The 14,005-nt window shown below is 30.1% G+C and overlaps 1 protein-coding gene across 1 annotated transcript; it reads left to right on the plus strand.

The window, feature by feature from the left end:
- The first annotated feature begins 7,663 nt into the window (after window positions 1-7,663).
- Window positions 7,664-14,005, plus strand: HL (HAL2-like protein). Its single transcript, XM_020358475.3, has 3 exons — window positions 7,664-8,073; window positions 11,397-12,084; window positions 13,415-14,005. Exons 1-3 carry the CDS (start codon window positions 7,920-7,922, stop codon window positions 13,716-13,718), a joined length of 1,146 nt encoding a protein of 381 aa, XP_020214064.1. The 5' UTR covers window positions 7,664-7,919; the 3' UTR covers window positions 13,719-14,005.

Consider the following 14,005-nt stretch of genomic DNA (forward strand, 5'->3'; position numbering starts at 1 on the left):
AGTGGTGAAGAGAAACCAATGTAAAAATTGTTCTTATATGTTTTTATACCATTTTCTAATATTGTCTTGCCAAATTGCATCATTTTCAAGCCATCATTTGTTTTAACAACAAATTCTTCGAGAACACAATCCACTCCTCTGTTTGTGTATAAATTTCTAATTCTAAAGACTTGATCTCATTATACTAATTATGCACATTCGATTGCTAAAATGATAAAAGTCAATTAGTCTTACCCTTAATCAAACTCTTCAAGATTTTGATTTGAGCATGAAGATAATTTGTTCAAAAAAATACTTGGGTGGTTGTTTACTACTTGGATTTTGTGAACCCATAAGATAAAAATTAAGTGCAAAATATCTAATCCTTCTACACCTTTGAAGCCCCTAAAAAAATAGTGAGTTTTCTACCATGGGTTTACAGACGTTGGCTTCTTCATCAAAGGTCCACCATCGCGGGTTCCATCTTCAGTTTTGCTCACCTCTACCCAGATAACACAGATTCTTAGCCTGTTCTTGTGTTTTGCTCTTCCCACACTATCGTTCTTCTTCTTTTCTCTTGTCCTGTTTTAATGTTTGCATTTCAAAATCAAAATTAAATTATATACTTTTTTTTCTTCTACATAAAACACAAAGATCCTAAAAGCAACACAAAGCCTCCTCATTCTCGACCTCCCTAGCTCAATGCCTCAAAGAAATGAAGGTTTCTCTTACAGGTTCTTTTCTTTATTAAAATGTTTCAAATAATGTGGATAATTATATGTTTTTGTAGCTTTATATTTCTTCTAGCATGTATTATGGTTAACCATATTTGAATCTTTTGAGGCACTGCTAGGTAAGTATAATGATACCTTTCTATTTGTGCATCATATAAACTATTTATTAGAGTTAATTACCTATAAACTGTTAGTGTAAATTTTTTTTACACTGACAATCAATTAGATCTTTTAATTATGTTATGTTACTAATGAGCGCGAGATAATAATTTCATATTAATTCGAATCAACCCATATGCTCCCATTTTTAATAATATTCCGGCTAAAAGCATACAAGTGCTTTAATGTGCCTCTCCATGGGTATCTGGTAACCATGTATGTAAGGGTATAATTGGTAATTTGACAGCAAAAGCAATAAAAAATCCTATATATAATATTATTTCCAACGCCACGGGATAAGATTGATTAGTTAATGATTCTAAATTTAATGTTGGTTTAATATAACAGTGACATAACACAATTAAAAGATCTAATTGGTTGTCAGTGTAAAAAAATTTTACACTGACAATGTATAGATGATTAACTTCATTTATTATTCTACATTATAATTTAAACTAGTGAAATAAGTTGTGATTGTGTGTGCTTGAGACTTGAAGACTAGTAAAACATATAGAAGAAATGCTCTTCCAACATTACTTATAGTACAAACATTGTCACCTACTTATACTTAGTATTTATCATAACCTATTCATGCATAGTCCATATGTCTTAATTCTAGCCTTTTTTTATGCTTTTTTTTTCTTTCTATTTTGTTTGTGAATGATTTAGATTTTAGATACCAACCATTTGGACTGTTTACAACTTTTAATGAGGTATGTTATGCAATCTTGACAATTCTACACCTTTTATGATTTGTGTTGTTAAAACTTATATCATCAAGCCTTGTCTTTGTAGATTAATCATATATAGTGTAATCTTAATCCTTTTGCTTATTCTCTTTTCGTGTGTCTTTCTAGTAGATTATGAGTTTGAGACGTTCTCATTCTTATTTATTTATTTATTTTTAATAAATTACTCTTTAGCAACAGTTATAAAATCGTCAGCATGTTGTTACATAATGATAATTATATAACTACCAACATCCTATCATTTTAGTGGCAATCGTAGAATCTCCTTTATCATATAACTTAGTGACGGTCAAATAATCGCCGATATTCCATTTCTCACATGCTGGCACTAATTCCGACGGTTATGAAAAAAATGACACTATATAGATTTGTAATAGCAAGTTTTACGTCGGTTTTGAAACTGCTAGCAGTCCATTTAGTGGAGGTTAAAACTGCCAATAAATGTTAAAAAAAATTGCCACTAAATGTTGGTTTTGGGGCAGTCAATCTAGTTCTTGTGCTTATTTCGTTTCTCTCTTTAACACATAAGAAAATTAGAGTCTATATCTTTACTTGTGTTTTAACAAAGATAATATGAAAAGATTACTTATCATGTTTTATAGTAAAAAAAAGGTGTAATTGTAATCACCTAATTTTGTCTGAATTAATTGTTATTATTATTTTTATTTCATGAGGTTATAAAAAACAAAAGAAAGAAAAATAGAAAAAAAAAGAAGAAGAAGAAAAAAAGAGAAAATTGAAATAGATAAATAAAAAGAAGAAACGAGTAAGGAAAAAAACACTAAATATGGAAAAATATAGAAAAAAATGAAAAAAAGCAAAGAAATTTGATAACTTCTTATTTCTAAATTTGTGTTGCAAGACTAATTCAACTACCGATGCATTTCTTTATTTATGTGAAAATCTTAATTATATTTAGGTTTAAATATATTTTTACTCCCTCAAATTTAAGATAAATTTATTTTTGGCCTCTCAAATTTAAAATCGTTGTTTTTAGTCCCTGTAATTTTTAAAAATCTTATTTTAGTCCCTTTAATCACCAATAACATATCTAAAAGTAACAAATTAAGACGATTATGCAATATCAATTAAATTTAATGTGATATTTTCACTAACAAGGATACCAATAAGTAGATTTTATGGAATAATATTTGATTAATTTTTTAACAAAATTTGAATATAAGGACTAAAATAAGATTTTTTGAAATTACAGGGACTAAAAACATCAATTTTAAATTTGAGGGATCAAAAACAAATTTACCCTAAATTTGAGAGACTAAAAACATATTTAAGCCTTATATTTATATACTTTTTTAGAGTTGGAAATTTTAGAGTCAACTTTTAAGAATATAAAAAATAATTTTTGAATTATAGAACTTAAAAAAGTTATATAAATATTAGTGCAAAATAATTTTTTTTTTGGAAGTGGTCTAAAGTAAGGGTCTTATTGAGCTTATGTTTGAGCTAATCCATTATAAAAAGGAATTCATTTAATCTAAAAATAAGTCTACTTAAGTGTACTCTATTCAATAATGCATGTTCTATATCAAATTTTAAGAATTCAATGATTAAATTAAAAGTTTTTAATGTATAAGTTAAGTTTGTAAATTTTTAAAAACTTTGAAAACTATTTGATACTTCATTTCATTAATTCAAATTGATGTTAATCATAAAAATATTTTATACGTTGATTTGAATTAACGAAACAAGTACCAAATAGTTTTCAAATTCTTTGAAATTTGCATATTTGATCTTTACATTAAAAACTTTTAGTTTATCGGTTGGATCTTTAAAATTTGATGTAGAACATGAATTATTGAGTAAAGTAAGTATAGGTAGACTTACTCTTGACATAAGTGAATCCTTTATATATATATAATTAATTAATTAATTAATAAGTAGGGGTGTAAGCGGGTTAGGTTGGGCTGAGTTTGGATACTCGTTACCCAACCCAATCAAAATATAATGGGTTGGGTTGGATCAAATTTGTGTAATTTTTTTAAAAACCCAATACAATCCAACCTAAACTCAACCCAATCACAAATGGGTTGGGTTGAGTTTGGTTAATCGGGTCAACATAATTATATTTATTTATTTTTTATAAAAATATTTTAAAATAGATGTAAATCATTTGATATATTGATGCAAATTTAATGTTATCAACTTATAAAGCAAACAATGATACAAATTAAATTCTAAAATAAATTTATTATTTTGTTACATTATTATCAACTCAAAAAACTATTAATTAATACAAAATAAAATTTAAAATAAATATATTATATTTTTAGAATGCTATCAATCTAAAACATAAAACTTGTTATTAAGTAAAAGTGACAATGAATATTGTCTTGAACAAATGATCATTCAAACATTATTATTAATATTATTATTGTTGTTGTTGTTATTATTATTATTATTATTATTATTATTATTATTATTATTATTATTATATATGATTAGGTTGGATTGGATCGATAATAGGTTGAAACACACAAAACTTATTAATCGACATGTACAGTGTTAGATTTTGATCGGGTTGGGTTGGGTCTGACTCAAACACTAAAAAAATACAATCCAAACTCATTGGATTTTGAGTCAATTCGGATTCGCGAGTTATCCGTACCCGCTTATATCCCTAATAATAAGCAAAAGTTTCATCTTTAGTCTATGACTTGGAAATATAACCGGTAAAAAAAATTTGATTTTGAAAGTGAATGTGATTTTATTTTAGTAACTAAACATCTTAATTTTGAGTCAATTTTATTTTAACTCAGCTCATGATAATCTATCATGACTTCACTCCCAAACCAAACACGCATTTAAAAGATGAAAAAAAAAAATCAAACCTAGATGCATTTGACAATCTTTTTTATTTTTTTTCTTCTTCAAAATAATTCTATAACATATAATCGAATAAATAATAAGTTAAATTTTGAATTTTGATATACTATTGTATAAAAAAGTCTACACTATAAATTAATTAAATTTCATTTTAAATATAAATTTTAAAAATTAACGACGACTATTAAATACTTAACACTTCTTAATTAAATGAAAGTTTACATATATTCCAATTATATTTATAACTAAAATATTTTAGAGTTATGTTATTTATACAATTCATACCATAATTCATATAACTACACTTTTTTCTTAATTCTCTTTCTCTACTATATTATTAATTATTACGTATCACATTACATAATTCTCTGTTTCTCTCTCTCTATTTGTTATACAAATAACATTATTCGATCTTTTACTTGTTACTTTTTTTTAAATAAGTGAAAATACAGTTTTTAAACTTTTTTTTTTATATAATAAAACCAAATTATGTATTTTTTTGGTTGAAATCTGAAAATAACCATGTTGAAATTGGATAAAACTATTATAAATGATGAAATCTTCTTTTTGAATATTTAACTTAGCTACGTACTTAATATTTAAATTCGAGAATCTAATTAAGTAGAAGAATCCCAAAATCTTAATATTTAAGAAACGATGTCCAATAATTGATGGATAATGTTGACTCCATGACGGCTATAACAAGGACATTAGGAATTGTGGCAAATTGAATTGAACAACGAATAGTCACCATGACAATTTTTTTTATTTTAAAAATTACCATGGCCATGACAACTTTAATAATTATTATATTTTTTGGAAAAATAAAAAAAGTAGATGTTTCTGAGGTCACTTACACGATTTGGTTTTGGATGTACTTAACATTCAAATTAATAATTATTATCAGTTGAAACACATAAAAGTATTGATTAAGAAGGTTATATCTCGTAGCATCAGGAGAATTATAATCTCACACAAGTCAAATGCTGACGTGTCACATAGAAACAAAGATCAAGTTGCCCATATGAATGTGATCCTCAGGGGCTCTACTCTACACGTTTTTAGGATATAAGTCATTTCTTTATATTAATTGGACCAATCTTTGTTGACATCTTTTGATGTCAATTGTCAATATTAACTGCAAAGTGAATACTAGTTAGATTGAAAAATCTAAATTTTGATGTGATTTTTCTTTAAATGTGTGAAGGTGAATTATGGGTGTAAAATCAAGAATTTATCAAGCTTACAATTTATTTATGTATTTTTAAGACAAATTACATTCATTATTTTTTTATTTTGGTTATATTGCTTGTGATATTCTTGTTTTATTTTCACAATACCAAGAGTTATATATTAACAAAAAAAGGGGAGGCAGTATCACATCAATATAGTGAATTAATCCGTAAAAATATATATTTTGGATTTATATAAAAAATTTAAATTATGATATAGAATTATTTTACTATTAATCATATAAAATTAATCTAGCTCAATTAGTAGTCTTAAATTCAATTTAAGCTTACAAATTATTAAATATTTAAAAGAAAAAATTTATCACACAACATAGTCCTATTTCTTTTTGAAGAAAATTACTTTCGATAAAGACATATGGTAAAAAAAATTATAGGGTTAGTTTTATTTATTAGTAATTTTTTTAAGAAAGTTATTAAAATTTAATTTAAAGAATTTATGTATTGTCGTTATAAAAAAATATACTTTGTCAACCAAATAAAAATAATATTAATATGACTTTCAAGTTTATCATTGAAAAATTAACAAAATTATTTATATACAATTATCTATAATTAAATAACAATTTAAAAACTATTTACATTCTTTGTAAATAAATTATTTATAAAATAAGAAAATATATATTAAAATAAATAATTATATATATAAAAATAAAGATAAAATGATAAAGCTAATAACATATAATTTTTTTGAGCAAAATTGAATTCAAATATCTTAAACAAAATGGTTAATAATTTTGCACAAAAATTAATCAATATATATAACACTATTAATTTTGTGATGTTTAATTATGTAATTTGTGTTATTAATTTTGTGATGTTTAATTATGTAATTTGTGTTAGTTGTTAGTTGCTATTGAGAATTCCAATGGTCAAGAAAATTTTAAGAGTTAAGTTGGCCTCTAAGGTAGTTAGGTAAGAGTTACATTGTCTCTGAGTCAATTGTAATTATAGTTAGTTGAGTCGCTTGAAATATGGATATATAAGATTTTTTTCAAGATGTGGTTCTCATAAGAAACTTAGTGTTGCAAGCTAATGTCATGTTAGACTTATAGTCAAGTTATTATACTTTGATAGTAGTATTAGATTTCCAAGTTTAAGTGCCGAAACTTTGAGAAATCATTTTAAACAGGTTTTGCTTAAAGTTGTTTATACTTAAGTTAGTTGTGATAGGTCAAACATTATAATTCAGTGGAGTCTATTTACTTAAATTGTTCACCTCTATTACAGGAGATCTTTGTAATTGATATGCGTGATAATACATTTAGTTGTTATTGTTGTGATGTTGAGTATATTGACTGAGCTGAAGTTGATTTGTTTACGAATGATATTGTTATGTTGTAAATTGTTGAAATGTCATGTAATGATGTTGTGCATAAACATAAAGTTGTTGTTATGTAAATTGTCCTTAATATTTTGATGAAGTTAACTATGATGTATTTGTAAATTTATTATTGTGATGATTTTGTTGATTCTTTCTACAAACTTACCTTTCTGTTTCTTGTGGCTGGAATCACAATAATTATACTTAGTATGAAAATATGACAAAATTAGCAGGTTTATTTGAATGTTTTTGATGATGACCCTTTTAATTGACACTACTTTAATACACTTTAATCTTATATAATCACTTAATTGACAAGTAAAATTATTTATATATAGTTATATATTTTGTGCAGATGAATATAGGAACAATTATTTTTTAAAGCTTTTTACCTTATACATATATCAATTTACATAACAAAATCAATTATTTGATGTTCGTAGTGTAATTGTTAAATTATAATAAATATAATGATTATCAAGTTATTCTAATATAAAATAACTCCAATGAAAGAATTGTGTGAAATTAAACTTCAATATTATTATTATTTATCTAAAAATTGACATCCACCACCTATGGTGTAAGAGTGGATTAAAGACGAATATATTGATATATGGGCAATATTTTATCATGGAGGGTGCAAGTGCAATTCAGAAGCCAAATCCCAGACACTACACTTTGGTCGTGTTTCGTTTCATCATCTTTTTCTCCGAGAAAGACCAACCCCTCGTTTCACTTTCACTTTTCGCTTTGGGAAATGAAATGATGCCATTGTCCCTTCCAAAACCGAACCCCTTCTTCATGTAGGAGGTTCCTCTTCCCCCTTTTGGCACGTGAGAATCCTCTGATTCCGAACCCAAGCACGTGTGTGTTTTGGGCCATGGAGGAGGACAAGTACGCCAAGGAATTGGAGGTGGCCGTTAGGGTGGTCCACGTGGCGTGTGCTCTCTGCGGGAGGGTGCAGGAGAGGCTCCTCGCCACCAGCAATGATCACGTTCTGTCAAAGGATGATGATTCTCCTGTTACTGTTGCAGGTATTTGCGTTGGATTTTAATTTTAGTTTAATGTGCCCTTGTACTTTTTTTTCTTCTTCTGGGAAATGGGGTTGTTGTGAATTCGATGATTGGTGTTGGGTTTGCTCTTTTTTGATTTGAAGTATTAAAAAAACAAATCTTTTTTGGTTTTGGGGTGTGGGAATGTGTGCATTCGAATCATCGTGCGAGGAAAATTGGTGTTTTGGTATCTGGAATCAAACCAGGTTGTCAAAATCTTCTTTTTGCCACTATGGTAAAGTAATGAATGACCCAGTTTGGATCAAATCCGGTGAAACTGAAATCTTCAATAGGTAATGTAGCTTGAAGATTTATATGGGATAGGTAAAATTTCCTCTTGGGGTTGTAAAGTATTGGAGTGTGTTTATGATGGACAAGTTTCGAAATTAATCCTCTGAAGTATTCAGTTTTTTTAGTGAAACTGAAATCTTTAGCGGGTAATTTAGCTTAACTCGTAATTCTGGAATTCTATCATGCAGATTTTCATTCTTTTTGCTTTGCTTGTGTGATTTTTTAGCTCTAACTGGACAGTGAAGTGGCAGGTTGATTCTTAAGTAGATTGTATCTGATGTCACATTTATTTGCAGCCATAATTTGATTGATTCATTTGAGCTTTGCATCATAATAGAATTTCTCCATCTATCCTAATCCTTTGTTAATGCTATGGTGTCTTCATAATTGCATTGTATGTGTCTAATATAGGCTCGTGATTTCATCATCTACTGTGCACTTGCTTGTTCATCTAATGCGATTTATTCTATAAAACTAAGTAGGTCATGGTCATGATAAGGAACCATAAGATGTAAAATCTGTTAGAGGAAAGTACATTGCTCATTGGAGCTTGAGTATTTGTTTCTTTAACTCGAAGTGTTCGTGGAAGTGAACTTTTTCTAAAAACTTCAGCTGTGTTGATAACCAAGTAGTTCAAAAGTTTAAGCTGTTGGGTGAAATCATGTTTGGTTTTATATCTAAACCCTCTTCAAGAGACCTTCTGACTTGAAAGGCTGGACAATACTTAAACCTACCAACATTATACTCAAATTCAACTTTTAATTAGAAGAATGAGGGCAGCAAGGATCAAATATGTTATAAAATAACCATTATGGTGCTGCCTAAATGGTATAACATGGCATTTCTGGACCTGTTTGCCATTCGCCATCTGTTATTTCTTGTTGTATGGCGCTGTCCGGCATATCCGGCATGGCGCCCGCCATGGCTAGGCTTCAAACATTTTGTATTCGTACTTTCTCTATTAGTCGATTTGCCAGTGTCGACACATAGGGAAACCTAGATTTCTCTTGTGTTCTCTCTTGTGAGCCTCCTAAGCTGTGGCCAAACAACTCCAGCAAGCCTTCTCAGGCCACCACCCTCGCCAGCAACCTGAGCCATGGCAACCTGAGGTCCAACAAGCTTTCCATCAAACAAACCCATGAACCCATAACAGTTTTTTTTTTCTTCCATTTTTTTTCCTGTTGGTTCTTCATTTCTTCAGATGTTCCTCTTTTTTTTTTTTTCTGTGTGAATGTTCTTGTTCTTTATTTGATCAATATTTTTGTGCTCTGTTTTTTTTTCAAAATTTTGGAATTTAGTTCTGTATTTTTTAGAATATCAGAATTATTTTCTCTGCTCTATTGTTCTGTTGTTTTCTTTACTAAACCTATAATAATGTTCCCAATTATTTTTCACTCATAGGACAATGTCAAGCATCCAAAATCAATCAAAGTCATGCATCCTTAAACTCTGTTTTTAATTTATTTTTTCTGCTTTTATTTTAATATATGTATATATATATTAAGTTCTTCATCATGGCATCCACCATAGGCTGCCACACCATCCACCACATGTTTATGGTGGATTTTTGGCTCAGCGTGGCTGTTATCCATTATTGATAACCTTGATCAAACTCCTAATTACATTAGAGGCTATGATGCTATGCCAAGAACTAGTTATCTAAAAAAATTCTTTTAGGTGAATACTCATAAATGATTTTCCATTAATAAGCTATTTCAAACAAAGAATTTTAAGCAGTGGCATCATTTGTATTATGAGATATAAATCTAATGTGTGCACTAATGCACCGTAGTTATTCATCTAGATTGGGGTTGAAATTATGTGAATGTTTTTGTACATAACTAATTTAAGTTTACAATTGCACCGAATCTGCAGGAATAGATTTCCTGACTTCAGATTCATAACCATAAATTGTCAGAAATGCTTTTGCTGTTTCTATATTGACAGAAGCATTCTGGTCTATTTGAAAAGTTTCTGGAGTGATTATCCACTTACCCTGTTGCTTGGTGCACTCTAAAATTCGAATGCAGAAGAAAGAAATATCGTAGTTCGTCCATAATCATCCAGCTGGACTGGAATATTCACTATATTGAAACAATCTCGTCATGGATGCTTTCTGTGTTGAAACAAACCATTGAATCTATGATGCAATTAGTTGTTGGAGTTGTGCAACTAGTAGTTGGCAGTATCTACATGGTTGGGATATATTGAAATTTCAGATAAACTTTTTATGTTTGAAAGAAATTCAACCCAACAGTCCAAAAACTGTCACAGATAGTTGTACTGGTTTAATCCAATGAACTGATTGCACAGTAGGTCTAACCAATTATAAATTGTTGGGTTTGTTATACTGTTAGTTAAGGTATCGATTATTACAGAGGAAAATTCATTAAGATGACTATGGTTCACAATTTATTCTTTGGAAGTACTGCAGACATGATGTATCTTTCCCTTCATTTTATTGTGTAACATTGTTCATGGTAGTGTACATATCTTTTTGATGCTTAGTTTCTAGTTGGTGTAAATCATATTTACATTGCAGCTGGAATGTTTCATTGTTTTTATTTTATTTTAGGTAAATATAAAGGTAACTTGTCATTTTCAAGTTGTTACTACCCATAAATTGTTAAACCTGTTTCATGGGACTTCATAAGGGTAGAATTTATTTTTTGGTTATTAGTGAATAGTGACAGTCCAAAGATCCAGGCTCCCATGTATTACACATTTTTGCTTCTACAAAGTAGAGCTAACACCTCTTTTCTCCTTTTCATTCTATTGTAGAAATTATTAGTTTTCACAATTTGCCGTCAGACCAAACTAGCTTGTTTATATTCCCATATACCTAAAACAAATCAGCCTTATATTGGAAATGGAATACTTTACTATTAGTAGTATGTTCCATTTTCTCCTTGCAGATTTATGTGCAGTGTAGTTCTCAAATTTTTTGTTTCTGGCGCATATGTTGCTCACAGTTAATTGACTGGTTATTTCATTTCACATCTTTGCATGAGAAGACTTCAGTGTTCAAGCAATTATTAGTTGGTTACTCTCTGAAATTTTTGGGGTTCAAAACGTGTCAATCGTTGCTGAAGAAGACATAGAAACAATTTCCAATGACGGATCAGCAGGCCTACTGGAGGCTGTTGTTAATACTGTCAACGAGTCTTTAGCTTCAGCATCCAAGTATGGTCTTCAAAGTCCGGAGACAACTCTAGGGACATCTGAAGTTCTTGAGGCCATTGCCCGTTGCAACTCGACTGGAGGCCCTAGGGGAAGATATTGGGTACTGGACCCTGTTGATGGCACATTAGGATTTGTACGTGGGGATCAGTATGCTGTTGCTCTAGCTCTGATTGAGGATGGAAAAGTTGTTCTTGGAGTTCTGGGGTGTCCTAATTACCCAGTAAAGACAGAATGGCTTAATTATCATTACCAGGATCATCAAACAATGCCACAATCATCTCTAGTAACTCCTGATGCTGGGGGAAAAGGATGTGTATTGTATGCAAGAAGAGGCAGTGGTGAGGCATGGTTGCAGTCATTAGTTGATGGAGAGAAAATGCTTGAATGGCCAAATCGTGCTAGACTTATTCGTGTTTCTTCTATTGATGATCCGGCATTGGCAACTCTCTGTGAACCAGTGGAAAGGGCTAACTCAAACCATTCATTCACAGCTGGACTTGCTCACAGTGTTGGACTTAGGTACAAAACTTGGATCTATTTCATTCACAAATTGACTGAAACTGAAAGTAGTTCCATATAAATTCATTAGAATGTAAGAATGGTGTTAAAATGTTTAGGATTTAACTACCACGGCAAAAACCATTTCTAGACTAACAATAGGGTCACTAGTCACTACAAGTAAAAAATTTGTCATTTTATATATGGTATTAGAAATAGCCAAAATAATATAAAAAAAATCCATACATTGTAATTCTTGGTACTTTAATGCGAATTATAAGAACAGAGTTCTTGGACAACTTGCATATCCATTGATCATAGAAATTGATTGGTCATTTATACATAATTTTTTTTATGCAAACATTGGAAATTTATTACTGAATTTGTAAATTGATGATGATGATAAGTTAACATATAGAGAGATTTACGTAGTGTTTAGCTCATTTTATTTTTAGTTTTTCTTCTCCTTAAAACGATAAATTAGGCCACACATACTTGGAGAAAAAGCCCTTTAAAAAAAAGGGGGGGAGGGACAGGGACGGAGCCAGGATTTCAATACTGGGGGTGCCATATAGGGGGTGCCATATAGTAATATACATATGAGTTTATATTAAAAATATGAGTTTATATTAAAAATAGGGGGTGCCATATAGTAATATATATGTATATAAAAAAAAATTAAAATTGTTGGGGGGGCCGTGGCACCCGTAGGTCCCCCCTTGGCTCCGTCCTTGGGAGGGGACAAGTAGCATTTAAGAAAGGATAAAACTTGCATACAGTATTATAAGTGTTGTTGATGGTGTTTTCCAATCAGAATTAGAGTTTAATCTCAATAATGTGTAATAATGAATTCCATTAAATGTTAGCATGTATTATTATCCAAATAAAACTCTAATTCTAATAAAAAATAATAGTAACTAAGTTGCACACTCGAGCCTCCCTCTCCCTCTCATCCAGATCAGAACTACTCTCGAAGTGGGACACAAACAAAGTTTTTAAGCTAAAGTTTCCAAATAACTACTAATTTATCTTTTAAGCTTTTATTTCAAACTTTAACTTTAAAGCTAAAAACAAATGGCAGGTTCAATTCTTTAATGCACTAGCACGATACCCGGGCATTTGTATGTCACTATTGTAGTTATAAACTAGTCACTTGTAGCCTGTTGTAGTCCTCACATTTCATGCATTCATTGTCAACTAGTGCCATAGTAAAAGGTTCAACACAACTATCCAAGTTCCTTGTTTGCAATTTCTTTATGAAATGAATCTAAGCTTATGACATATTTTCATTTTCCCTTTCAAACACCATTGTTGGGATTGAACTGCTCCTCCCTTTCAAACTCCGGCACAGAAAACAGCCATTGCGCGTGCACAGCATGGTGAAATATGCAGCAATCGCCCGTGGCGATGCTGAGATATTCATGAAATTTGCCAAGTGTGGTTACAAGGAGAAGATATGGGACCATGCTGCTGGTGTGGTGATTGTTGAAGAGGCTGGTGGTGTGGTGACTGATGCTGGGGGACGCCCCCTGGACTTTTCAAAGGGAATGTATTTGGAAGGCCTTGACAGAGGCATAATTGCATGCTCTGGTGTCACATTGCATGAAAAATTCATTGCTGCTGTTTATGCTAGCTGGGACTCCTCAAATTTATGATCCTTCCTTTCTTCTATCAATGAGGCAAATTTTTTGGTAGAGGCAATGTGGATCACTTCCTTTTACTAATCTTTTTTCACATATATTTTTGATTCTGCAATGTTGTATGCATATTAGTAGCCAGTAGATAGCATATTACATTCAACTGAAGATATATTTATGTGGGATTTAGCTCCTCCAAAATAAAAATAAGAGAGTATACTTTATAGAGGATAAAAGTGTAATCTTAAATCATAAGCAAGAGTAACTTTATATAATAAATGTTTTCAGTAAATTTATTTTGAATA

This window comes from Cajanus cajan, chromosome 8, assembly GCF_000230855.2.
Source record: "Cajanus cajan strain Asha chromosome 8, NIPB_CcT2T_4, whole genome shotgun sequence".
Lineage (NCBI taxonomy): Eukaryota > Viridiplantae > Streptophyta > Magnoliopsida > Fabales > Fabaceae > Cajanus > Cajanus cajan.